Source organism: Notothenia coriiceps, unplaced genomic scaffold, assembly GCF_000735185.1.
Source record: "Notothenia coriiceps isolate Sejong01 unplaced genomic scaffold, NC01 NC01_scaffold00000339, whole genome shotgun sequence".
In the NCBI taxonomy this organism is placed as follows: domain Eukaryota; kingdom Metazoa; phylum Chordata; class Actinopteri; order Perciformes; family Nototheniidae; genus Notothenia; species Notothenia coriiceps.
The window spans coordinates 20,532,664-20,558,861 of NW_011333040.1; the positions used below are offsets into that span (position 1 = coordinate 20,532,664).

Here is a 26,198-nt window from a genome sequence, read left to right on the forward strand (position 1 = left end):
CTATGCCATTGCCTTAGCCTCAGATGTTCCCACATTACTCCTATTATTTTCACTATTCGGATAAAATAAAAAAACTAATATAAAAAAACAATTTGGTTGCTTGCTTGCAACTATTTTCCAAGCAAAGTAAGTTCACGTTTTTATCATGTGTAACGTTACTGTTTAAACGGCGGATAAAGCAGCTTCATCATGGCAACTTGACAACAGCTAAGCTAAGCTAGGCTACTACTTACAGCATCCAGGTGACTTTTCAGAGTTGTTGTGCCACCGTGGTAGGCCAGTTTCTTATCGCATATTTGGCACACTATTCTTCTTACCGTCGTCCAATTTAAAATGGTCCCACACAGCTGAAGTCTTCGGCATTTTGTGGGTGAAGCGAGGTGAAGGGTGCCGTTTGCGTTTGCGACTGTGAGTGAACGCGATGTCAGGAGCACAGGCTGAGATTGTATATATTTCCGCATTTTAACAGTGCAATTCAAAAGTATAAATATAGTATAAGAATATCGCAATTCGCCTTTATTAATAGCATACATTTAGAAGAAAAAATAATATTTTTAAAAATATATTTATTTATTTTTGGAAAAAAAATTAAAAAACGAATATCCGAATAGTTGGCCAACGAACGAATATTCGAATAGTCGAATATTCGGTTACAGCCCTACAAGCATGTAAAGAGACCAGCTAGTAATGATGGCTATAATTTAACTTTAAAATTCAACAGGTTAGGTTAGCTGCTAGTCACTCGATTGACAGAAAATAAACAATTGGTTGGCAACTGTTTTCTATAATTGATAAGTCCTTAAAGTGATTTGCATACAAACATTTCTCGTTCAGCCTCTTGAATGTGTGAATGTTCTGCCTTTCTCTGGTTGATATCTGTTTGGTTTGAACTGACAAAGAACTGGGACTTTAAGAAACTGCATATTTTCTGACATTTTACGTATCAAACAAAATAAGCAGCAGATCATTCGTTAATGAAATTGTAATTGTAGTTACAGTCCGAATAATGACTGCTCGGGCTAAGTGGATAATGTTCATTCTTTAGCTGTGACGCTCTATGTTTGGTTCCCTAGGGTGAGGGCTATCTAGATGAGGAATATTGACTCAAAGGACTCGTCAAAAAGAGAAGTCAGTCTTTGCCAGAGAGGAAAAAACTGAGTACCTAGAAAAGAAAAAACACGTGGGAAAGCCAAACCTCAATTCTGTGGGAAGCACTAACGTCAGGGTTTATTTACAAATGAATGTTTCGTCTTTTTCTGTTGCAGCCCAGCTCGAGCGCTTTGAGATCCCTCGAAAGATCTGCCTGAGCCCGGAGCCCTGGACTCCTGAGACGGGATTAGTGACTGACGCATTCAAGCTCAAACGCAAAGAGCTGAAAACACACTACCAGGACGACATCGAGAGGATGTACGGGGGCAAATAGAGACGAGGAAATAGAGACGAGGAGCGGCATTGTTCTCCGTCACAACACAGACCAACACTCGATCCAAATGAACGCACTGTAAGAGCCCCCGTGACCTGAACCGGTGTTAAAGGTCTCCTATTATACTGTTTCTCATCAATATATCACAGGTCTCAGATATATCCAGAGCCTGTCTCTGATTGGCTGAAACACCAAACAGATCATTGCAGCATTACCCATAATCCCTTCTGTTTCAGCCCTGTTTCCAAAGTGCTGATTCTCTGTCTGTTACTTAAGATCAGGGATCTCAAACTCAAGGCCCGTGACTTCATTTTATGTGACCCCGCAAGAGCTTGCAAAGAATATAATAATAATTATACGGGTAAATGCCACTTTACAAAAGCAGGTTGTCCATAAACTACATGTCCCACAATGCATCTCGTTTTGTGACATGCGCACTGAAAGAGACTTGCAATTATTTGCCCTGGACATCTGCTTTCAGATGTAGTTAATTAATAAGTTCTTATCCTATCCGATAATAATCCAATTCAGAGGCAATAATGTGATATACTACATTCTTTTATATATATTATATATTTATATAGTTACATATAGCCCCTCCCCACCCCCCTCTGAGAGAGATTTGGTTACAAAGAACTCAATGGTGCTCTACGAGGAGATTCAGGTGATAAGGGGGGGCGGGGTTACCATGGTTGCTGATTGGCTAATGGTTACACAAGACAACACATCGTTATGACATCAAGTGGACCCAAATCTGATCAGCTCATTTTCAGACTANTTGACCAAATACTTATTTTCCACCATAATTTGCAAATAGATTCTTTAAAAATCAGACAATGAGATTTTCTGGATTTTTTTTTCTCATTTTGTCTCTCATTGAGGTATACCTAGGATGAAAATGACAGGCCTCTCTCATCTTTTTAAGTGGGAGAACTTGCACAATTGGTGGCTGACTAAATACTTTTTTGCCCCACTGTACATGTTCATTCCTGACATAGATAGAGAGAGAGAGCAGACGAGGTAGAGTACATCAAGACCCACATGTGGTCTGAAATCTGCCGAGAAGTTTCAATTTCCGGATGGTAATGAATATCACAATCATTTAAATGCAAACATCTGCTTCTTTCGTCATGCTGTGCAGTACAGTAGAACACATTACTCAATAACTCTCGAGCTGCATCGCCAGTTTCTAATATTAAGCAGCCTACACACTAGCAGGCATGAGCTGTTGTATCCCCACCCCCCAATTCCTCCTACATCTCTGCCGTACTTTACCTTCAGAGTGGTGGGAGAGGGTGAGCAGGCTGACGCAGGAAGCTCCGATCCCAGAACCGAACACAGTGATGCGGTTGGAGTCTCCTCCGAAGAAGCCGATGTTCTCGCTGATCCACCTCAACGCCTGGATCTGGTCCAGGAGCCCGTAGTTCCCTTTAGCAGCCTGGTCACCAGTACTGAGGAAGCCTGTAACACATACAGATATTACATCATTAAAAAAGTCACCTCAATGCATACAGTGATTTGCCTTCAAACTAAATAACAATGAAAAAAGGTAGTCTGCAACTTTCATATTAAATATGCCACAGATATTCACCCTCCCTGTGCTCCTACAGCATAAAAGGTTATCTGCAGGGACTAACCCCTGCTCGATTTGGTCAGAAGAACCGTCACGCCGGGTGACAGCAGCGCTGAAATCATGACTTATTGGATGATTCGGCTATTGGTAAAATAGGAGTATGTGTGACCACATGTCATCTGCACCTTATGGGAAATCAATGGCATGTCTCCCCGGGTGAGCACCCATCATCGGATATATTGAGCAGTGCTGATGGAAACCACAGGAATCTATGAAAACTCCACAGAGGGGAGAGAAAAAGACGTGATAATAAGATTTACAATCATTTTGATGCTGCAAAACCCTCCATATGGATTGCAGTATCCTATCAGATACCACCTCCCTCTGATATGCTTCGGTGTTTCCACTCGGAACTACACATACTTTCAATCTAACCATTCACAAAAGGCAGCATCCGTGTGCTCTTTCCTCCCTTGTCTGTCTTATCAGCTATATGATGCCTTGAGTTGGACAGTGGGTCTCTTATGGGCGCATCAGAGCTCAAGTTAACACACCACCTTCTCCCAGCTGCTCTCCAGGGCCTAAACCCAGCTGAATGATGGGTAATGGAGAGTCGTGGGAGAAGATCAAAGGCAAGCAATCCATGAAGTTCCCTCGGTGGACTCAGTGTCCATCAAACCCCTGAAAATTCATGCGAGGTGACAGCTAGAAGATGTGCGTGGAAACCAAGACCCTATTTCCTCTCTTTAACACTTCACATGCAATAAATGTGTTGGTGGTAAATGCTTGCCAGCCTCCAGTGATGGTCTTTCAGCAACACAGCATTGTTTCTAACATCTATTTCATGGTCTATGCCTTCATATAATGATGAGCTCTGTGTTTAAGTCCTAAGGGGGGGAAAGGGAATAGTTTTGATATCAACCATGCAGAAATAAATAAATAAAAGTGTGTTTTTTGACTCTGGTCAGCAGCAGCGATGCTCACTTTAGATACACACTGATTAGAAAGCAACTGCTCCGGGCTCATGTATGAACAAAAAAGGATGGCATGTCCACCAATCCTGATTGTCTCTCTTTGTGTGAGTCTACAGAGGGCACAGGCCCCTGCCCCACCCCCGACAGCACACCCGCCTCGCACCGAGTGCCTGTTGGCAGTTACAAAGAGGGGAAAGGCCAGGCCTGATCATCGATAGGAGAGAGGCGGTGGCAGAGGAAGCAAAGCAGGAGACAAATGGATCAACAGATGGTCTCCTTCAGACGCATCCCTGAGGATGACAGAGCAGCAGGGCACACGCAGAGAGAGAGAGTGAAAGAGACAGGCAGAGGAACAGAGAGGCACGCAGACAGAGAGGGAGAGGAGGACTCCAATTGAAGAGCTTTTCCTTTCCCTCTCGCGGCTCCTCCTTGTGTTCCGTCATAACTAAAGGACAACAGCTTTTACAACCCTCTCCCGGGTGCCGTGGAGAGAGAGGAGACGTGACTCTCCCAGAATAACCCTCATTTGCAAGGGTTCACACTTCACCAAGTGTATGTCACATGGGTTAGGGAATGTCAGGAGAATGGCATGTAAAAGGGATTCTGTGCAACTGTTAGCCTAATTGAAAAAATATATAGCAAATGTTACCCATTTGGCAATGTAATATGAGGAATTACTAAATGACAAAATGTAAATGGATTTGGATCCCCAGCTGGGAGAATAAAGCGCTGCTCAATTCTCTATTATTTTTGTATTTTTTTTGTTTTGTTTAGCCGTGTTGATTCCCCTGCATCTATAAATGAAACTGGTCATTAAAATGTAGAGCTAGTGGAATCCAATATCTTAGACAACAAGACATGCTGCAGGCGCCATTTAAAAATACATCTAATATAGCTACTGGTTATGTTTTAATTGGAAAGGTGACAGAAAGTATTTTCTTTGGAAAGCAATTAAGATAGCAATGTAATTGTTTTTGTGCATGGTTATTTCTATTTTTTACATTTATAGCAGACCGCTGACTTTATGATTGTACTCCGGAGGTGTTTGGTCTGTTTTCATTTTGTGCATGACCTCGGGACTTTCAGTCTACTTTGCTAGAATGAGGTACAGGAGTTGGCTGTTTACATAATGCCACGGTACATACTATGCATTTGCCACTGGTTTGAGTTATCTTAATTTCTGAACATCCTTACTCACCAGGGAGAGGGTTATAGATTTCCAGATCAAGCAGATGATCTCTGTCTCATCAGCACTGCGTGGGCTCTGGCTGCACATGAACCGTGAGTGCAGAGCACTATCTGCTCACAGCTCACTCCTACACGGGACCTTGGGATTCTGGGATGTAGCTCAGTGCTTCTCAAGTATTTGGTCCGGTTGGCTATTTGCTTGACTGCACTACTCAACCCGACATTCAATTGAGATTATTACTATGGACAAGGTATCACTTTACCATAAGCATTTAATTATAAAGTATAATACTTTTTTATCCATCTTTGTTAGCTGCCTGAATTCAAAACCATATGTAAATTATCATTTAAATGATCTGACCAATTCACTGTAGCACACACAGTATACAAAATGAGTGTCACAGTCAAGTGGATTCTACAAACATAAAGTGATCAATAGATAGTAAATGGTCTGAGTTGAAAGTCAAGTTCATTCAAATCCATTTGTGTTAAGTTCATTTTCTCTGTGACATAACAAATAACGCCAGTTCTGTGAGAACCTCAACATCAAATGTAGGATGCATTGTTTTTGTATCAATAGCTAAGGCAAAGCCCAAGCATTACACCTTCAGGCTGAATACGAATGTTGAATATGATTTGCTGCTAAAATAGGATATCAAGCTCAAATGGTGGAGCAAAACCTTTTGTTTCTCCAAAGGAAAAGGGAAATCTAAGAATGGAAAGAAATGCCCTGAAGATAAACTACACTTGAGAAAATAAATCATATAACTGATCTTCATTTAACCTTCTTCAGTCATGTATGCCAAATCCAAAATGTATTTAGCAAGATCTGTTGAGAATACCGGTTATATAAGTTGCAAAAGGTCATGCCAGCAAATAACATCTGAAATTGACGCTGGAAACATGAAAGACATGAAAGTTAAATATTCATGGCAAACAAACTGAATGAACTAATACCATCGATTATGTGCGCACGTGATAGAACTGTAATTTGTCCTGATTGTTTTGTGATGTGTCTTTGTCTCATGTCTTAAAGCTGCTCTTCCTCGACAGTGATGCAGTGCACTCCTGCTGTATGAAGACGTGATACTTTCTCTTTGTGGCCGCACAGAGTCAAGAGATTCAGTCCTGATATCAGCTGTAGTGGCAGCAGAGACCTCGGTCCGGTCGCAGCCAGGTCAGGTTGCACCTGTCACCTTGCATCGTCCTTGCGGGACACAACATTATGTGTGTATTGTTGCTCCCCCTACGAGGGACCAAGCTGCCCTTGTCACCCTAACATGAGCAGAAGGGTCAGTTAATGTATACGGCATGGCAGCGCTCCCTCTCTGCAGCGTTTGTGCTTTAGCCAACACACAGCAGCAGCAACACACAGCAGCAGCAGAGACCTGGAGATCTGCACACCTTTCTACTTCCACACATGTTCACACACACGCCACAATCATTGCATCAGCGGATACATTTCTTTTCCAAAGATAAACCCCCAAAACTGTGCAGAGCGGGATGCCACATAATGCATTTTCTGGCTTGATCATGTTTTATCAATAATCATGCGCCACTATCTCAGTCTAAACGGAGCGCCTCCGTCTCCTGCAGAGCCCCGGCAGTGATTTCCTTTAGCCGTGCTTCTCAGCATTGATATTGCTCTATTGATTATGATTTAAATGTCTGTTTCCTATACGGTGGGCTATAACTCACAGTGTAGCGGAAAGAGGTGATGATAATGATCGCTCCGACCCCAGACATCTCTCTTAGCCTGGTCTCCCGGATAATGGAATGTGTGTAAAGTAATGGCAGAGGGTGAGAAGAGGGCAAGGAAGGGTGAGGGGGAGGCCAAAAGCTTGTTATTGAGCTGAAGAGAGCGCTTACATAGGGACAGATGGAGGGAACGGATAGGGAAAAGCAGAGGAAAAGAGGGAATAACAGCGGTGACGTAACTGAGGGAAAGTTTTTTTGGATTTTTGCTGGATTCATTCTTGCTTCTGCGTTGCCTTCTCCCTGTTTCTTTCTTCCTCTCATCCTCTCGCTCTTTGGGGGTGCCCGTTAACAAGGCCGTCTGTGTCTAAACTCTCCTTTGGTTCTCCCTCCCATCTCCCTCTTGCCCTCTCTCTCCCATCGTTTCTCCCCCCTTCTCTTCTCTGGGGAAATAAAAGCCCACACAGTTGCAGCCTTGACAGCCTCCCCTAAGAATCCCCCACTACAAAAGAGCTCCAACTTCCCCCCAGCCAGGCCTGGGCTGAATGGGAGCCTCTTGGGTGTGGATGCGAAGCAGAGGAGGGAAGGGGGCCACCCTCCACACAGCCACATAAAGGGCCTGTGTATTGAGTTCATGATGAGCAAAGGACATACCCAGTGGACCATCCTCCGCGCAGGGAACCATTCCCACAAGATTTTTCATTCTCTTTTTCTTGGTGAACATTTCAGCACTCCAACAAGACTTAAAAAAAAAACTTGGGTGAAGGGAAGGGGGCGTGGGTCTGAACGGAGGTGATTGCCACTTGGATCAGTGTACAGCTCCTGTTTACAGCTCGCTGCCCAATGGCATGGCTGCAGCGCAGTCTGGTTTGAGGGTAGGAGAGCGAGAGAGATAGGGAAACAGAGAGCAAGAGAAGGGGCAGGCAAGCACAAGAAAGCCTCTTTATGGTAGCCTGAACAACGGAGGCCATTTACCCAACACCACATGCTTGCTTCCGGTGGAAGAGAAAATAAAGAACCCAATACTTTTTGATTGTCACCCCTACAAGTTACTAGTTCCGTATGAATTCATTGTAGCGTAATAGAGGAATCAAACTGGAGAACAATTATGAAAAAGCGCCTGATTCTTGCTCATCGCCAATCAATAATTTAAGAAAATATCAGAGTGCTTTAAATAGCAAGAAAGTCCTCCGATGTTTTAAGGCCCTGCCCCTCGACACTGGGCGAGTTCAAACTGAATGATAACATGCTCGCTAAGCTGCGCGCTGTAAATGTGAAGAGGCCGATGACTAACAGAAACCTAAATGGCTCAGCATGAATATTTATCTCCGTTGCACAAAAGGACACACATAGATGCGGCGTGTTAAGCATGAACCAACACGGAGACTACACTATACTATACACCTGAGAAATGTTGCTGGTCTGATGATGCTGAAGATCATCTTGTATACTGCAGTGTACAGACCGAGCCAGTCAAATGGAAAATGTGGTTCGTGTGCAACAAAGTGCTGGGTAAAAATACAAACAACAACATGTCAAGAGGAAAGCTCTGCGCCGCACAAACACGAAAGCTCATCTGACACATATCTGAGCCCCTAAAACCCAGATCTCCTGCAGACAGACAAGGGCCTGTTAAAGCAGACAGGGAGGACAAACAGATACTGTAAGTCGGCGCTGGTGGTGCCTGGGCAGCTGTCGGTCGTCCTGCATGTGACTTGGGGGCAGCTTAATCTGATTGTGTGATGTGTCCCGGTGGTCAGGCAACACTATTCAAGGGCTCTCGTGAACAGCAGCCCTGGCAGCAACTACAAATGAGCAGTTTGCATATGTATGACCCCTGGCACCTGCATGCCACTCAATCAATCGCACATCGGCTGTAGCGGCTGTCGGCTTTTTTTCTTATCTCCGCCTTGCTGCCCTCCCACCCTCCCTCCACCAACTCTCCCTCTGCTCCAGCTCCATGTCATGTTTCCCGTCTTCCTCGGCTCTCAGTGTGTCTCTCTCTGTTCTCCTTCCCTGCCTCCATCTTTATTCCCGCTACTTATCACCTTCTCTCTTTCTCTCCACATCCCTCCATCCAGTGAGTAGCACAGACAGAGGATTCTCAAAGACAGCGAAATGCTTTTACATTAAGGGAAAGCTTTGCATCGCACAGCTGGTGCGGAGGCGGGCATGCATGCTCCCACAGAGGGAGGGGGAGGCGCTGGGGCTGGAGATTCACAACTGTGAGGTTAAGCAGCGCTTTGGTTCCACTCGGAGGAACATGCATCCTGGGGACATGTTTCATAAACAATAATATACAATTTGCCTTTAACTAAGTCCAAAATTAATAAGAAAATGCCTTCTTACTTTATACTCTCTTTGTTGGAGCAAAACAACACTATATGCAAAGTGCTCTGTCTTTTTGGCCTGTGGCTGCACAAGTTCAAAGGCATGGTGTGAAACATGACAGTGAGCCCGGGTGATGTCATTTGAGAGCTTGGTGAGAAAGTTTAGCAACACACAGCTCTGGGAGGATGGAGCAGTTGTGCAGTGATGCGCCGCGATACCACAGAGGAGATCAGAGGCCGGCTTATCAAAGCACATCAGTGGAGCAGGGTAGTGCAGAAAGGTCATCATTCAGAGGATCTTCAAAGGCCCTCTCCTCAGGTTAGAGTAGCTCTGATAGCTGCCCATAATGAGTTTAGTTTTGGTTGACCCTTACCCACCAGAATCCCAGGCAGCCAACTCTAAAGGTTTTGTTCCTGCTACCGTAAATCCTTTTTTCTTATATTTGTTCATTTGTAAAAACCCTGCCAATTTTAATTGTAAATCAACGACAGCAATTTAAATGAACATCTGTTTTCCTGAGGTTTAGCACTCTGGTGAAACGTGAGTGATGTTTTATTTGTCTTTGGAAGAGTATAATATTGTTGGCTACAAAAAGAGGTGCGGCTGCCAGTGGGGTTGTGTTCTGTTTTAGAACTGACTCCAAATTTAACAAGAAGCAAGGATTTGTAAGGAAACCTGCTTTTTGATTATGCTTATCACAGACTGAATGCAAAGTTTGGACCTGCTCTACTTGTAAGTGTTTGTGCCATTCCAAAATAAGCAATCAAAAAGTGTTAACGATGGATCTGCTGGTATTCAATATCTTTCTTATTGATACTATATCTAATGAAAAGAGGAAAATGGGCAATATATTGGTCTTACTAAAGTATTGTCTGTGTAGTCTAATATATCTTTTTTCCATATGACCATTGTTGTCAGAATAATATTAGAACCCATTACTCAGCCACAGTGTGTCAATGGAGGACATGTTCCTTTAATATGATGAAATCTGACACTGTTGTTCATTTCAAATCAATCTTGCATAAACTGTCCTGCTGCTATACACACTAAATCTTAAGCAGAAAAAGTCCCTGAACATATACATATATACTTTCTACTTTACTGTGTAGCATTTTATCCATCTCTCCAAAACATATATGATTAGTCCATTATTAGACAGGCACAACAAATGGTGTCTGATCCCACCCACATACTCCACCCAGAATTCCAGCTCCTACCTTCTGGTAGAAGATTCAGGGTTCCCAAGAGCAGGCTGAACCACTATAAGCACTCATCCCTACCTATGTCTATTAAGCTTCTTAACATTCACATGTAATGAAATGTAGTCACATGTAATGAAAACTTTTAAAATGTTGACCATGAGGGTTGTGCAATAGGTCGCCATTGTCAGTATGTGCGTCTGTGTATTGTGTTTGTTCAAACGGTGTATGAGTGATGATATGTGTATGTATTTGAATGTTTACTATGTTTGTATATGTACATGTATGCGGAACTGCAGGACGGAGTCCAGAACACATTTCCTTACGGGGACAATAAAGTATATCGTATCGTAACATTTACAAAAAAAACTGCAGTGCTAAAGATGAATTCAGCAATAAGGTTTTCTTTAAGAAAATTAAGTAACCTTAAAAACCTTCAAGACATTGTTGGCTCTGGTCTTTAATGTGACGGTTTCAAAAACATAAATGATCACCAGCCTTTGTTTAAAACTTCTTAAAAGAGACTAGTGATACCGCATGTTGTTATCATGGCATAGCTGAAAGAATTAGAGGATCTTTTGATTAGTTTATCAACAGAGACATATTAAGCAATTTGATAATCAAATAATCTTGTTAGTTTATATTTGTGTGCCAATTCCTCTTGTTGCAGCTTCTAATTTGGGAGGATTATCTTTTTGTCTTTGCCTTATCTAACATAAAGTTGATTCATATTATTTGGTTTGAATCTGATAGGTAGATGGTTTGCAAATTGGCATTTTCACAATATTTTCAAAAGTGATTAATCCAGAAAATAATCTGCAGATTAATCTTTGATTTAAATAATTATTAGAAGCAGCTTTGAATCATTATATGAAAATGATTGTGGGTCCATTAAACATAACTGCAGTATTTTCTAATGCATCATATAAGATTACAGTACATTCATGCTCCCATCTTATTCAGCTAGTACTGTGTAGTGTTATAATATAATATAAAGACATTAACAAATTGCCTGACTATTTAGGACACATGACTATTTATGGGAGCCCAAATATCAATAAAACTACATAAAGATGTTTTTTTGCATTCAAATTAGAAAAGCATAAGAACTAAGAGTAATTTGAACGAATATTAAAATAAACAACTGGAATGGGTAAGAACAACCAGGATCGATAACAAGTATATGTCCCCCAGAGCAAGGACAGTATCTTTTTGGAACAATTAGGAAGCTTATGTGTGGCTGGCTGTGCCCTGGGCTCCAGCGACGTGTGTATGAGAGGGTAACTGGAGGTGCCATGGCACTGAGTGTGGGTTAGTGCGCAGCCACAGTTAGCATAAGTGAAGAGAGAGGGCATCCAACAGTGTGTGTGTGTGAGTGTGTGTGTGTGTGTATTTGTTTGTTTGTGGGTTTGCATGTGTGCAGCAGCAGCAGCTGTAGTGTGCGAGTGCTGGGAGGGGGGAGTGTATGCAGTGCTGGGAGGGGGGAGTGTATTCGGTGCAGGGAGGGAGGTATGGATATTAATCACCAGGAGGAGCATGGTTCTGTGGCGCCGGGCGGAGATGGATGGGGTGTGAGTGCAGTGATGTCACCCTGACAAATGGAGCGGCCATGTTGGCTGAGACTCGCACATCGCCTCTCATTTCAATTAGTTCCTCACACAGCAAACCACCTAACCCACAATCTGCAGGTTACACACACACAAACACATACACTTTGGCCACAAACACCCCCCCCCTCGGTGCCCCAACCCATAGCACAGCGCTCTAACAAGATGCACTGATCTGTAAGAGTACAGTGGAGCTCCTTTAATTAATCTAACTCAATTATGACAGCACTTTTGCTTTCAATCCCAGCAGTCACTCATTACCATTCATATTATCAGCCAAGCGCACTGACTAGGTCTACGGCCAGCACACTAGCCAGTGGGAGCTAGCAGAGGCTCTGGGTGTGTTTACGAAATAAAGATTGGGCACTGCCCATGTGCTTTCCCACAATATCAATTTGATGAAGTGCCGAAACGATGCAAGCAATATGAGCAGTCACTTGGGCCAATGGTAATAGCATACATGTACTCTCTGATGTGGAAAGAGGTACAAGCGAGCAGCAGTGCTGACAAACTGAGTTCAGGTATAAAAGGTTCCACCTCCTCACCAGCTGTTTATAGCCCTGTTCTTAAAAGCCTGACACCATTAACAAATGGAGCCGGCGCTGATTTTGAAGTGTCTGTCACCGACACAACCAGCGTTAAGCCCAGTATTCAAATGTTTGAGGCAGTAAACCTTCAAACTCCTTCAAGTGAACTTTGATATTGAAGGACACTTTACTGTGGACTTTGCTCCAAGGCAAAACATTAAGTTGTGTATGTTTGTGTGTCAGGTTTCGAAGAGAGAGCAGCCCTTCATTATTTTGTTGGGTGGTAAACGAACATTTGTGAGTGGTTATGAAATATTCCGGTGTTAAAAGAAGAACAGAAATTAAATTAACAATGGTGTCATTTATGTACAAAAGTATTCATAAATAATATAAATATTTTTCGTTTTTAACTTTTGAGCAGTTTTGTTATTATTACCTACAGTGATAGAACATGCTTACTTCTATCTTTATTTCTTGAAAGTGCCTTTTATGTATTTTGTTAAGGAGAGTATTTTAAAGGTGATTAGATAGGAGTACATTTTTTTATTTATGTATACTGAAAATTCAAACGTTGCCATTTGCCATACATTATAGGCCCTTTGAAAAGACAACCCATCTCCTTCATGTTTCTTTTGTAAAATAGTGAGTAGCAAAAACACTGATGGTTGCTGGGTGATATGTATGTTTATATTGTCCAATGTTTGACCATTTGGCGAGATGATGTCACGGTGTTTGCTTCATAACTACTAACTAGGGTGCACTAGGGCCCATTACAACAGTGTGCACTGAAGCTCATTATAGCTATCTTACCCCTCTGCTGTTCATGTTAAACTACCTCTCAAACACCATCTTACCTACTCGCTTTCTGCTTCCTCCCTCTTATATCTCCATCTGATCTCTGCCTCTCTCTGCTGCGACCCCACTCTTCTTCACACCAGGAGGATCTTGCAAAAGGATCACTTTGGAATAAGCTAGGGCAGACTGGGCCATGTGAGACTGAAATGAGCTACGTAGTGCACAGTGGAGCGCTAAGTTGGGGATTTGATCAGAGCCTCCTGGGGCTCCAGCTCCATTTCCAGCTTAACATCAGTGGTGGGTATCTCTTCATCTGCCCGTGAAGGCATCAGGAGGTCAATACCAACCCTATACAGAGGAGGGAGGAACGTCATTGTGCCACAGACCTAATTAGACCCCTATACATCTGCATTTATCACATTAAAGATTCCTCACCCCATGTGTAGGAGCTCCAATTGCAGCTGTTCCAAAAGACAATTGTGTGTCAGTCCTTGTAAACTGAGCCCATTTTCCCATCACGCAATGAAAAGAAGATAACTAGAATGCAACCGACTTTAAGTAAAAGCAATCAATGTGGCGTCTTGTGGTTTGTTAACAATGCTCAGCAAAACCGAACATATTTGGCAAGTCGATAATGGCGGTTCAATGTCTTCCTGTCTCATAGAAACTGAAACCATCAGGTTTGTAAATATGCAGAATGTATTACCTTCTACCTTGAGAGGATGCTTGGCTTGCTTGGTTTCACATATTCCTTTGTTGATGAAACATGCCTGTTCCCTCACCCCGTGAAGAGTGGGAAATGAAAAATGGATGAAAAGCTTTTGAAATAGGGTGTATGATTACCATAACACTTCTACAATAGAGGGAGAGTGCCTGTCATGTATTGTTGCATGGAACACAAGGGGCATGCACTATACAAAAGACACTTGTACCCATGTCCTACAAAAGAGGACAATATTTGCTTCATTTTCTTCCCTTTCAATTGATATTGAAGTCTTGTTTCCAATGAGGGTGTCCACGATGGAAAAGCTGAAGTTCTTCCTTTTTTCATTTCACTCTGCCGTTCTTCCTTTTAATCAAGCGGCACTAAAGAACTAGATTCCAGCAACAACAAAAAGGTTAGATCTCGCTTTCTGCTTCATCTCGGCCTCCTGCGATCCCCAGGGACGTCTTTCTGTGCTCGTCTGCGCTGCTTGGCGAGGGGAGATTGTGCCAGGGCTCTGTTTGTTTGGCTCTCTTCCCCCTCCTCATCGTGCTGAAATCTGCCTGACAGTTCGGCAGCATGGCTCAGGCCCCACAGGAGCTACCGTCAGATGAAATGTCACCGTGGCTTTGTTCCACGCGCCCTATAGGCGGCCGGATGCACTGTACACCTGAGAGCCCGCAGGCCAAAGCACACAGCGAGAGAACAGCGTCCAGTCTTGTTAATGTTGCTTCATGTGCGACATTTTGTTGACTGCTTGCGTTTTATTCTCATAACAAAATCAGCTTTGATTGACAATGAGATTAGAGGTGTTAACCTTGGAGCTATAAGATTAAACCACAATTCATCAAATCATATATGGTTTATCGACAGCACTAATTCAACGGTGCCCTTTGCTGCAGGGAGATGTGAGTGGATAATATTACGCTATGCTCACCATCTCCTAACAAAACAGCTTCTGAGACTTAAACGCTCCACATCCACGGTCAAAGCGTGTCCCATTTCTCTTGGAACGGCAGCAGCACCGAGCCTCAGATGACTCTGCTCAATGGTTCCCGAACGACGCTCGAGTGAAAAAGCCGACTGGTCCTCTCCCAGCCGAGCACTAGGGCAGTTGCCACTGTCAGGTCGTGTTAGCTCACCCCTCTCTGGTTCACGTTTCCGAGAGCACAAACACTCTCATCCCAAAGGAGCTCATCGGCGCTCCTTCACCCCGCCTCAATAAATTAATAAAGCAAGGAGCAGCTCTCGCAGGTAATTTGATTAAATACGACATCCCTGCTTTAAAGAGTGCGCTGACGAAGCAAAACTAGGATGGGACATTGTCGAAAGATATTGTCACTGTACTCGTACATGACCCCCGCCCCGGTCGCTACGCTCTCCTCCCGTTGGATCAGCTGAGCATCAACACACACACCATTTTCCAAGGACACGTCTGAGTGGTACAGATGCAAAAATGCTATGCTATATGCTCCAGATTACTTGGCGTGTCAGTCACTTAACTTGATGATATCCCCATAAGATCTCTTCCCTTAATTGAGTTTATTTTGCTTCATTTGATGGCAGACGTTCATGAGTTCATGTGTTTGAACCGCGGCTGCGTGCCGCATAAGCCTGTGGGCTTATCTAGGGCACTTGCTCACACTTTTCAAAACAGACATAGTGTAAACAACAGCATGAGCTCAGACATTTGTTATACACCAAGGACGCAAATAAGTGTAACCAATTTCTGACAAATGTGCTCAGGGAATTGTATTAGCATATTAGAAGAAAAGCTTCCAAACGCTAAATTCTCACATTTAAACTAACATGGTTACACGGTAATTGCAATATTATTATCAAAGCAACTGAATCAATGAGATAATTTATTTCATTTAAATAAAGTGTATGTTCCATTTTCCTGGTGAACACTTCCTCTCTCTTTCTGTGTGTAGTGTCACCCCCCCTGTCTCCTCCTCTCCCCTCAGGCTTGCGAGGGCTGACTCGAGCTGGGAAGGATGTATCGAGCTACGACGTATGAATGGAATGACAAGCCTTCTCAGTCAGAGGGGAAACCACTCATTATACAGATTGCTTTGTAGCGTTTCTGGGTAGTCAAGGCACAATGTCACCTCTCCTCAGTCTGGCCACGGCCTGAACAAGCACTGCAGCTCATCTCCCAGCCCCCGCTAGCCATCTCCGAGCTGACACACTTTGTTGTTAACTCCGTGTCCATCAGAGTCAGTTTGCCTAGAATGTTACGAGGGTGGATTACTGACCCAACAACAATGCCAGTAATGTGAAGGAAACAGACATGTTCTAATGGAAGGAAGGACTGTGAATCTTATTAGCAGGACATCTTGTTTCAGTCAGTGCTTCAGTAGCCCCTCTGGCTCCATGATAGCATCAGCAGCAAACAGCTAGCAGGTGCACAGCAGGAATAAAGCCAATTGTCATGATCAAATCATCCCCCATTCTGCCACCCTACATCTATTCTTTCACTTCAGTCTCCACTAACTGGCTGTGCTATGGTTAATGCTTTATTATGTCTATAAATGCTCTCTTTGGCGCTATCAAGACATATGCTGATGACAACGCCTTTCCTTTTGTAGGTTAACTACGCTCCCGTGTTGGGAGACAGGTGGTTAACTGCTCTTCCTGTCAGTGAGTGGTGGCTCACTGTCACTAACATCTCTACCTTTTGGCTGAACATGCAGCAATGGTGGCAGGTTTGTTCCATACCGAGCTACTGAGAAGAGCCTTATCTCTTTCAGCCTGAGAGTCCACCTTTCTGTCCTCAGGATGGCGTAGGGAAACAGCCTTGAGTGGCAGGCTCCAGCTCTAATTAAACCTGCAGAAGCATTAGTCCCGCTTGTGAGCAGTGTGAGACTTTTCATAATTACCCGTGCAATTCATTCATTATTTAACTTAACGAGGTGGCTCAGTGGCCACACATAGAGTGGAAAGGAGGGCTAATTTGAGGAAAATACCACAAAGATATTGAATACCTGCAACTTTTGCCCCCGCCACCTGTAAAGCTTCTGTATGATGTTGGATCAGGAATGAATCACTCAATATTTGCTCTTATTAGGTTTGAATTTATATGCTGGTGATGTCAGCAAACACAGAAAAGCACTCATATTGCAATGTCTATTAGTTTCAAATGAGATGTAAGTATGACCTTTCTAAGCCCCTTAATTCAGCTAAATTGGCTCCAGAGGAGGCTAATTTAGCCCTTTGCAACATGGGGGGAAATGGGCATTATATTAGAGCAGTCGTGCCACCAGCTAATGGCACTGGACCTTGACTTGTTTGCACAGAAAAATGTGTTAGCTTTAGATCTCGGCAAAAGGGTGAGTTCCCCTGTCCTTAAAGGACTTTAAGTCCTATTTCCAACTCCAAACTATTTATTCTTACCCAATTGCTGGTATTACCATTTTGACCACTGTGGTATTGTTAGTAAATGTAAATGGGGGTTTACATTAAAATGCAAATGCAGCACATAAAAGCATGCAGTCAGCATTTTATAATCCTGCATGAAAAATGTTACCTTAGTGAGGCCATGCATTTAGATGCCAGAGCTGGGATACCAAATCATACCGGGCTGTGCTTAGAACCCTGCTGGCTCTGGCTGGGAGGATAATTGATACACAATTCATGTCTAAAATGATGGGGGCGGATGATCAAGTTAGACTGCTGTGATACAACCCTGCAAAATTATTGAGTCAGGAGATAATCTGTTTGGATGCAGCCCTTATACCACTTATGATAATTCATATCGTTTCATGTTCACACTCATATATAACAGCTGGCACAGTGTAACTCATCCACCGTGTGCCCTTTTAATATTTTAGGAACAAAAATATAAAAGGTGAAACATCCAACATATATTAGCGTTGTCCGGGGGGGAAAACCTCATAAATCGAGCTCCAAGAAAGTCGAAGAATTACACGGTTCCTGTGTGAGTCAGAAACAACAGGGACACGCATCTTAAAATCTGAATTAAGCTTACAATGTTTGACACGTTAACAGTTTAACTAATATGATCTGTGTCATTACATTTCTGCCACTCAGGAATCCATATCCCTTTTAATCCCTGTCAAGCATTGTTAACTTGTTTACTGCTATATTAAGCACTAGATATGCTGCCTCAGAGTGAGGACTATGGCCCGTGGCAATTTGCTTCCAATGAAAGCATTAGACTCACAGCGGTGTTACAGCAACAATGAATTAAATTACACATGTGTTCTTGAGCAGTATGGACCCTGTATTTTAGATTTCATTAAATATTTATAGAATACTGAGGTCTATTTTGGTGGCAATATTACTCACATTGGTACATGCTGTGCTGTGCATATGTGAAATGATGGCTATGTTTACATTAGGCTTAGCTTCCTAGTAGCCGGGTTCATGCATTATTGTTTTGTCCCTGCTGTGTTGGCAGCACAGATTTAAGGACTGCTGAGATGTGGAGAATAAGATTAGAATATACAGTCTAAAGTAAAAGCCTGGAAATCTACATGATTGTGGCGAGTGTAAACCTGTTTAAACAAAGCAGCATGCATGGTGTTTTCAGCACCAAATTACATCACCCATCAGACAAAAGCCAAAGTGAAACAACTTCCTCTGCTTTCACTCTCAGGGTAACATTGAATAGCATTACCAGTCGTGTAACTGTGCTCCAGTGACCCAGAAACAGATATTTCTAATTGTTCTAGATGGCCTCTGGGGCTTCCTTCACACAGCTATGACATCTTTACGATCGGACCACAGCACACGGCCCACCAGGACCCAAAGGAGAGCCCGGCTGAGAACCATCCCCTCAGGCCTGGCAGCTCTCACCTGACATGGCAATGCCAACCTCTTATATGTTAGCAAATCATGCTTTAAGTGCGTAAACCCATACAAAAGCATTGTACACATGCAAACCTCACATACACACATTTGCACCCACGCACACTAAAGTGAAACACCCCCAGACAGCTCTATTTGTTCTCCCTGTCCCCTTGAAAGTACACCGAAGACCAAACGGAGGCGAGTTGGACTGCGTTTGCTTTTTCAACCTTTCTCCTTCCTGGACAATCTAATAACATCAAACCGCGGTGATGCAGCAAGGTCGGCCCCGGTCCAAGGTCACTCTCTGCTGGGTCCGCGGCTGAGGAGGTGTGCAGCGAGGAGGGGGGGGCGGGGGGAGAGCAGCAGGCACACTCAGAGGTAGAGGCAATCTGATCCCACATCTATGAGCCCTTCTGATTACAGTATAATACATGTATAATTGGGAGTGATAAGGTCTGTGCCATTTCAAATGTTGCAAGTGTGCTGTTGATAATTAGTGACCCTGGAGAACCGCTGCTTTTTTTTTTTTTTTAATCACAAGAGCAGCAAGTTTGGTGCTTGTGATGAGATCCATGCTGATGCAGACAAAATAAAAGCCTGAGCAATGAAGAATCACACTCTTATCAGCTACGATCTTATCAATGGGCAAGTATGATTTGAAAACGGAGCTGCGACTTCTTTTGCAATGCTGTTTGGGGCTTTAAAACAATAATCTCTATACTTTGGAAATGATCATCTACTAGACTAGATTCCTCTCTATCTGTTTTCTGGGGGACATGTCAGGGGCTAATTGTTAAGAATTGAGTTATTGAGCTGTATGCCCTTCTCAAGCCCTGAAGGACTAACACCAATACAAATAGCTTCCAAACACTATTGGAATTCCAGTGGGGTGCCCCTGACTTAGCCCAGCCATAATATTGTTCTAATAATTGGAGCTCACAGGCCATCAAATATCATGCCGGTTTGTTCAATTGATTGAGACAGAGCTCAAAGAGGGGGGAAAAAAACGCCTTTGCAATTTTTCCATTCGTAATCTAAATAGCATTCCTCCGCTCTGTTACTAATGATGAGAAATTCTGCGGGGCGAAAGCGTTCTGTAATTTGTCCTTTGGCCAACTTTTATGTAATATGGTATGCAGGGCAGATAAGGCTTTGACAGGACTACAAACAAGTACACATGGAAACAGTATGCACAACTAAGCTGTATCATTTGGCTCCAAGCACAAAGTTTATATTCCTACCTCCAAAGCTGCAAATGGAAATGCCTTGGTGATAGCCACACCAAAACACTATAATTGGATGTGTAACATTATCAGGTCATTTGGAAGGATTCATGTTGATAGTGTCGTGCTCAAATTGAATAGTTGACAGAGCAGAAGTGGGGTGTCAACCGCCTGCTTGCCACATTCAGCGGCCGTCGCTGCAGCAATGAGACGATGAGAGCTATATCTCAGCCCATCAGTAAAGGCAGCGGATTACTTTTTGTTGGAGTCTGCTGACTTTGCACGCAGCAGAATGAGGGTGAGTGAAGGCAAGTGCCAGAGTCGCATGATAATGAAAATAGTTGTGATAAAGATGTAATGGATGTGGGATCGGGGTAGAAAACGTTCATGAATAATATCATTGGGAACGTGTGTGACGCGGATTGACGTGGTTTGATAACACACATTCAAACTGCACTTTAAAATACATCCCTGCCAACTCATTTTTGCACACGCTCTCCTTATCATCCACGTACAGGAAGGAAGCAGCAATGTGTGCTATCAAGCAGTTGTCGTTCAGAAGTGTTTGAACATGTTTTAAAGCATTTCGAGTGCAAACTGAGTTTAATTAGAATAACTGCTGATTAACACGGCCGCAGATAAAGAAGAGTGTCCAAAGAATATCAACCGAGCCTCAGCCACAGTGTGTGGCGCCTCTTATGTGGCTGGGCTTTAAACATCAAAGACAAACAAATGAACAAATGCTGTTGTATGAGAGGAGCTGTGACTAAAGTGAAGAGATGAGACTAATCAATAATATGAACACATGTGCAGATGATGCTTCAGTTTGTTTGCATTTCTGTATTCTTTGCAAATATTGCGCTGAAGCAAATGCATGTGGGTGTGTTCAGTAGTAATGTGTGCATCGTGTCAGATAAATGAGGTACGCATTTGTGTTTCTGCATGGATGAGAGTTGTTGTAACTGTTCCGAGAACATGCCATTTTTATATTTCTTACTGTCCACTGCTTGGAAATTCTTTGTTGGTTTCTCTCAGCAGCAGCTAAGTGCTATAATTGCTGAGTGTAAATGTGCTAAGTAGCTCTGCAGCCCTTGTCCATGCTCCCTGGTATACAATATACCCAAAGGGAAGCGTGAATAATAAAGACTTCAAATGACAAGCACGCAGCAGGGTTAATGATAAAGGTCAGCTTGCCAGCATGCAGCCAGTGAGCGTAAAGGACAAGTGGCATGGGGTCACAACTCACATGGGCTCCTGGCCAATATAAGGGAGCAGGAACCCACAATCCTCCACGACGTGATGAGAGCTGCTACTCGGCGGCGGGCGTTCCCCGAGCGGCTGCCACGTGCTGCATACTCCACTGACGCTTTTATTAGCCCGCTACATTGTGTTAGCGATTACAGAAACTAATACAGTTTGATATGGGAAACACAGCAAGGCTTCTATCAGTGTAAACATAACAGGAACAAATGAGACCCTGGAACATAAGGGAGGAGGGCGGGGGGGGGNGGGGGGTTATTGCTACAATATGCTAGAGAGGTTGTAGATTGTTAGTATTACACTCATATCGCTGGAAAGAAGCAGCTATTGGAAAATATCAGCCAAAGAGACAGTGAGGGCGCTCCAGAGGCCCAGCATCCGTTTGACAGGCAGCTCCACAGAGAGAATGTCAGCCAACACCTGAAGCCATGCAACTCCAACAAGACATTCAGGATTTATCAACACATTTCTGCCGCTATTATTCATGAAAAACTGGCATTCGGCAGTACCTGACGCTCACATCAGTTCTGCATGATATTTACAAGAATCCCTTGAACTTATTTTGCCTGCGAGGAACAAAGCCTCTCCCTGTTCTAAGGACTAATCTCAATTAAGCCCTGCTGTTGATTAGGAGCCTTTTCCACAGTTCTGGAAAATCAATACAGGATGCACACTGTGGAAAAAAAGTTCAATTCAACAGCATTAGGTATAGAGGAAATTATAATTGTGTATACCGGTACTCTTTATTTTCATGAAATTGAATAACACTTTTACATTTTTTACTTTTTGCTTACTATCTTAAATTGAATTTAAATGATTTATAATAAAATGCTTCTGTTTTTACAATTTCATACAACTGCAACTTGTATAATATATTTATATATATATATATGTATATAACTCTTGAAAACCATTAAATCCTCTGACAAACACACACATTACGCTTAAAAAGAAGAACTGTCTGATGTGTGCAGAATCAAAGTGTTCATCTACACTTGCATGCATGCACGTTAACCATGTGCATGCAGAAAGCTTCCTTCATTCAACTGGATGCCTTTTGCACGTCAGGACGGCCTTTATATTTGTCTTACATATTTTCTTCTGGTTTATCTACAGGCACGTCAGACTTGCTCTGTTAATATGTCCTTTTCAAACGAATCTGCACTACTTCCCTTCATCTGTGAGTCAAGCTGTACTTGAATGTTCACCATCCGGCTGCTGTTAGGGGATACCTTTCCTTTGCTTTTGTTAATGTTTAAAAACAGAAGAATCAAAACAAATCAATCTTAGACAATACGCTGACGAGGCATTTTAAATTCTGGACACGAAGCACCCAAGGCAGGTCAGCCTGTCAGGATGACATTCATGTTTCAAGGATGTTCTACTTGTTCTGAGATTGGACAATGGTGCAATGAACTTTAAATCATTAAACAATCATATAAATATAACAGTTGGACTCTCAGTCAGGATTATTCTGAATTTGACACATCTCAAACTACATCACACATTGACCCCTGACCTATTTCAAGGCATCATATGCACTTAGATATTCCATTTGTCTCTTTCTTCTCAATATATGTTTCATCATTTACACAAACGTGTAGCCACCACTAAGTTAAATCATTGAAAGTCATGACCGCTGTCCAGGGTGCTGAATCTGGGGCTGTGATGTGAAGGACTCCCAAATAATTGATTATTTTGCTTTGACTGATCAGTGTTTTCATTTGCTTTCACTGCCAAGCTTGTATAGATATTTATATTTCCAGATTGTGGATGCTGTGTCTTTTAAACTTCAAGACCAAGCTCCCTGGACTTTAGTAAGTCCTGCCTCATTAAGAGAGGATTTGTTTAGTTATTTCACTATCTTTTGTCTGTGGCCACTTCAGTGAATTTCCCCTTCCCATTCTGGCAGAAGATGTTATTGTTTTATATTTGCTTGAGCAAGGACTAAAAGAAAGGTTTGTTTGGAGTCAGGAATAATGCATATGGTGTGTGTCTACACTCGGGTCCAGTTAAGCAGCAGTGAACAAACACATGGTGGTATTGACTGAACCCTCAAGTTGCACATTGTATTCTACCGAAAACCATTCTGACTTTGTATGTTACATTTTAAAAAGTGAAATAAATGAGAAAAAATCATGAGAAAACACATTCGGTATTTTTGGCATTTGCAGTATTTTTTACATGGCCATCTTGAATTTCATTTTATCTTCCAACTTCCCGGACTATCTGCCATTCCCTTTCACACATTAGCCTATGACCATGGGCAGATTTCTAAAGGAGCCACTCCTAAAATATACATTGGTATTTCATTCAAAATGTTGCACAATCTGTCCTTGACCTTAACCATCCAGTGTGGCTCTGTCATACAAATAAGGGTAACATGTCCAATGCACGTAACACAATGCTCACATGGATACTACTGATACATCATCTATTTTTGGCATTGATGTATGATGCCTACAGACAGGCAGAGGATACAGACATCGCTCACCTACTCCAAATGCCTGCTTAAGTTACATAAGCAGAAGCCATTCAGGCAAAGGCAGTGCCTGCACAATTCCTTGTACACTGGCTTACTACAACAAAGCCCTTCCAGTGTGTTGTAATTCTCTACATTTCCCTCCAGATTATCTCCCCGTTCGTGGGGTTGAAAATGATGGATGGGTAGAGGAGATGGTGGGAAAATCCCACTTGGATCAATTGTATAACAATCAAGGCTCCTAAATAGTGTAGGAGATGAAGTTGGACTAAGTTTGGACAGCAGCCACGGCTCAGTTCACCACCGTTTGCAAGGATATATTGCACCTCTGTTTCCCACCGCAGAGAAAATGATTGTGTTTTTCTTCTTGGCGCTTGAGAGGATTTGCCCTTACACACGTTTGATGGACCTCCTTGAGGTTATGACACATTCAAAAACACATATAGCCCTATAAAAGACTCTCTCAAAGGAAATATGCAGCTATCTTAATGTGTAATATAACCTCATTTGGATGTTTGCCTACCTATGTTCTTACTATGGTGCTTCTGTGGATAGTTTGTTTTCGTACCACACTGGATGTCTGGCTCTGAATTCTGCCACATTAGCAGTACCTTTATCATCCGGCATCTTTCACAAAGCTACAAAGCAACAAGCAGTCACGATTCTCTCTGAATGGGCAGTCCTTCTCACCTCTGTCCTATTCTAATAATACCAAACTCCTACTCGAGAGGTGTGATTAAAAGCATTGTGAACAGACCTCGTTCACACAGTCCCTCCCAGCCTTCCTCCCTCTGATTGGTGCAGTTCCACCCACAGCACAAGTGCATCACACGCTGTTATTTTGCTCCCCTCCCCAGCTGGGCTGCCCACTTTAATCCATTATCCCAAAATGTCCACCTACCTTTGCTTAGCAATCTCCTTCACTATCACCTCAAGTGGCACTCTTTGCTGACCACGCCCCCCCGGGGTCCCCACTAATCCGACCTTGTTCTCCTCCCCATTCTTTCCTCCTCCTCCTCCTTTCACCTTGTCAATTCAACACCCTGATCCTCACCCTCTCCTGCCTCCCTCCTCTGTTAGCCTCCCTGCAGCAGTGTATTGTGGTGGCAGCTGAAGAGAGCGCCTCCCACATATGCGAGGACTGCTGACCTTGGCGGTTAAGCTTGGCCACTGCGATGATTAATGCCTCTACAAGACAAGAAGCAAGTACTTCTACCTGCCTGGCCAACATATATCTTCTTACACACATCATTCCTGTCTCAGGGCACACCTGATGGTGGACAAATCTAACCCCACCGTCCTTCCTCTTACTGTACCCGATTTCTAATTCTCCCCCTTAATACCCTTCACAATGCTGCTGAGAAAAAAAAAGTGGGAGTTTTATATTCTCACACTTCTTTTTTTCCTCTCTGAATGATCAAACCCGCCGCAATGGGCTCATCTTGAAGGTGTACATGCTGGCTTCCGTTCGATAAGGCTGTTACCTGTACGTTCTTTGCCCCGAGGAAGAAGAAGCGCCTGTGTGTTTTTCGGTTGTGAAGTTAAAAATCCCTCAAGGACAAATGCACAAAGAAGAAAAGCAGTTGCTGCCATTAGGAGCCCCATACTCCCTCCTAGAGCAGAGTGTAAAGCAAAACAAAGCATTCAAGCAATGAATCTCCGCAGATAGATCTTTCCATAAACAAGAAGCCCAATACGAGTTGGGAATAGAATTAAGTTATAAAAGTCTCAGAAATACACAATATTCACCTTCGGGTGTACAATAGATCTCGCTGGTGCCATCTTTTGACAGTGGTATTTGTTCAAAGAGTTCCTACAATGATATGTATTGTTTTCATTTAATTGATTCTCCGTCCTGGAGTCGATATCTCAGTGGAGAAACAAAACAGTCATTTGCAGTTCCCATTACCCAGACTGCAATAATTCTTCTGTAGCATTTTGTGCCCCTGAAAGTACCTTAGCTTGATAGTGTGAATGGTTTTGTGCTATTTAATGTTACAATCTGACCCTTCACTGTTGGATTAAGTGTGTAGAACTTGTTCAGATAGGTTTAGAAATGTTAGTTTTGGTATTTAAGTAGTTTAGTAATATCCAGAGGGGAAGATAATTCATCAATTACAACATCTACAAATTCCATGTACAGTAGCTCATATGTTATGCAATGACACAATAAAGATTGAAAGAACGTTCAATTAATATTCTTAAGAAAGCAAGGTCATTTTGAAATGACGTGGCAATAAACCGGTCCAAACACGACCAAGTTAAGCAGGTCACACAAAAGCCCCTGTTGGTGTGAATATATTTGGGGATTTACTGGGATGGCTATTAAAAGAGAATTTGGCTCTCAAAGCAAAGGCAAAGGCCAGCTAGGGATTCACACACAACTCTGAAACGTCTATTTGT

At 42.9% G+C, this 26,198-nt stretch overlaps 1 protein-coding gene across 1 annotated transcript in view; it reads right to left on the reverse strand.

The window, feature by feature from the left end:
• nlgn3a (neuroligin 3a) overlaps positions 1–24,422 on the reverse strand; it is a 69,891-nt gene extending 45,469 nt beyond the window's left edge. The window contains exons 1-3 of the mRNA XM_010779005.1: positions 24,364–24,422; positions 21,300–21,433; positions 2,699–2,884 (exon numbers count right to left, since the gene is read on the reverse strand). Coding sequence (XP_010777307.1) covers positions 2,699–2,884; positions 21,300–21,433; positions 24,364–24,422 — 379 coding nt within the window. The remainder of the gene's footprint in view (positions 1–2,698; positions 2,885–21,299; positions 21,434–24,363) is intronic.
• Positions 24,423–26,198: the final 1,776 nt, after the last annotated feature.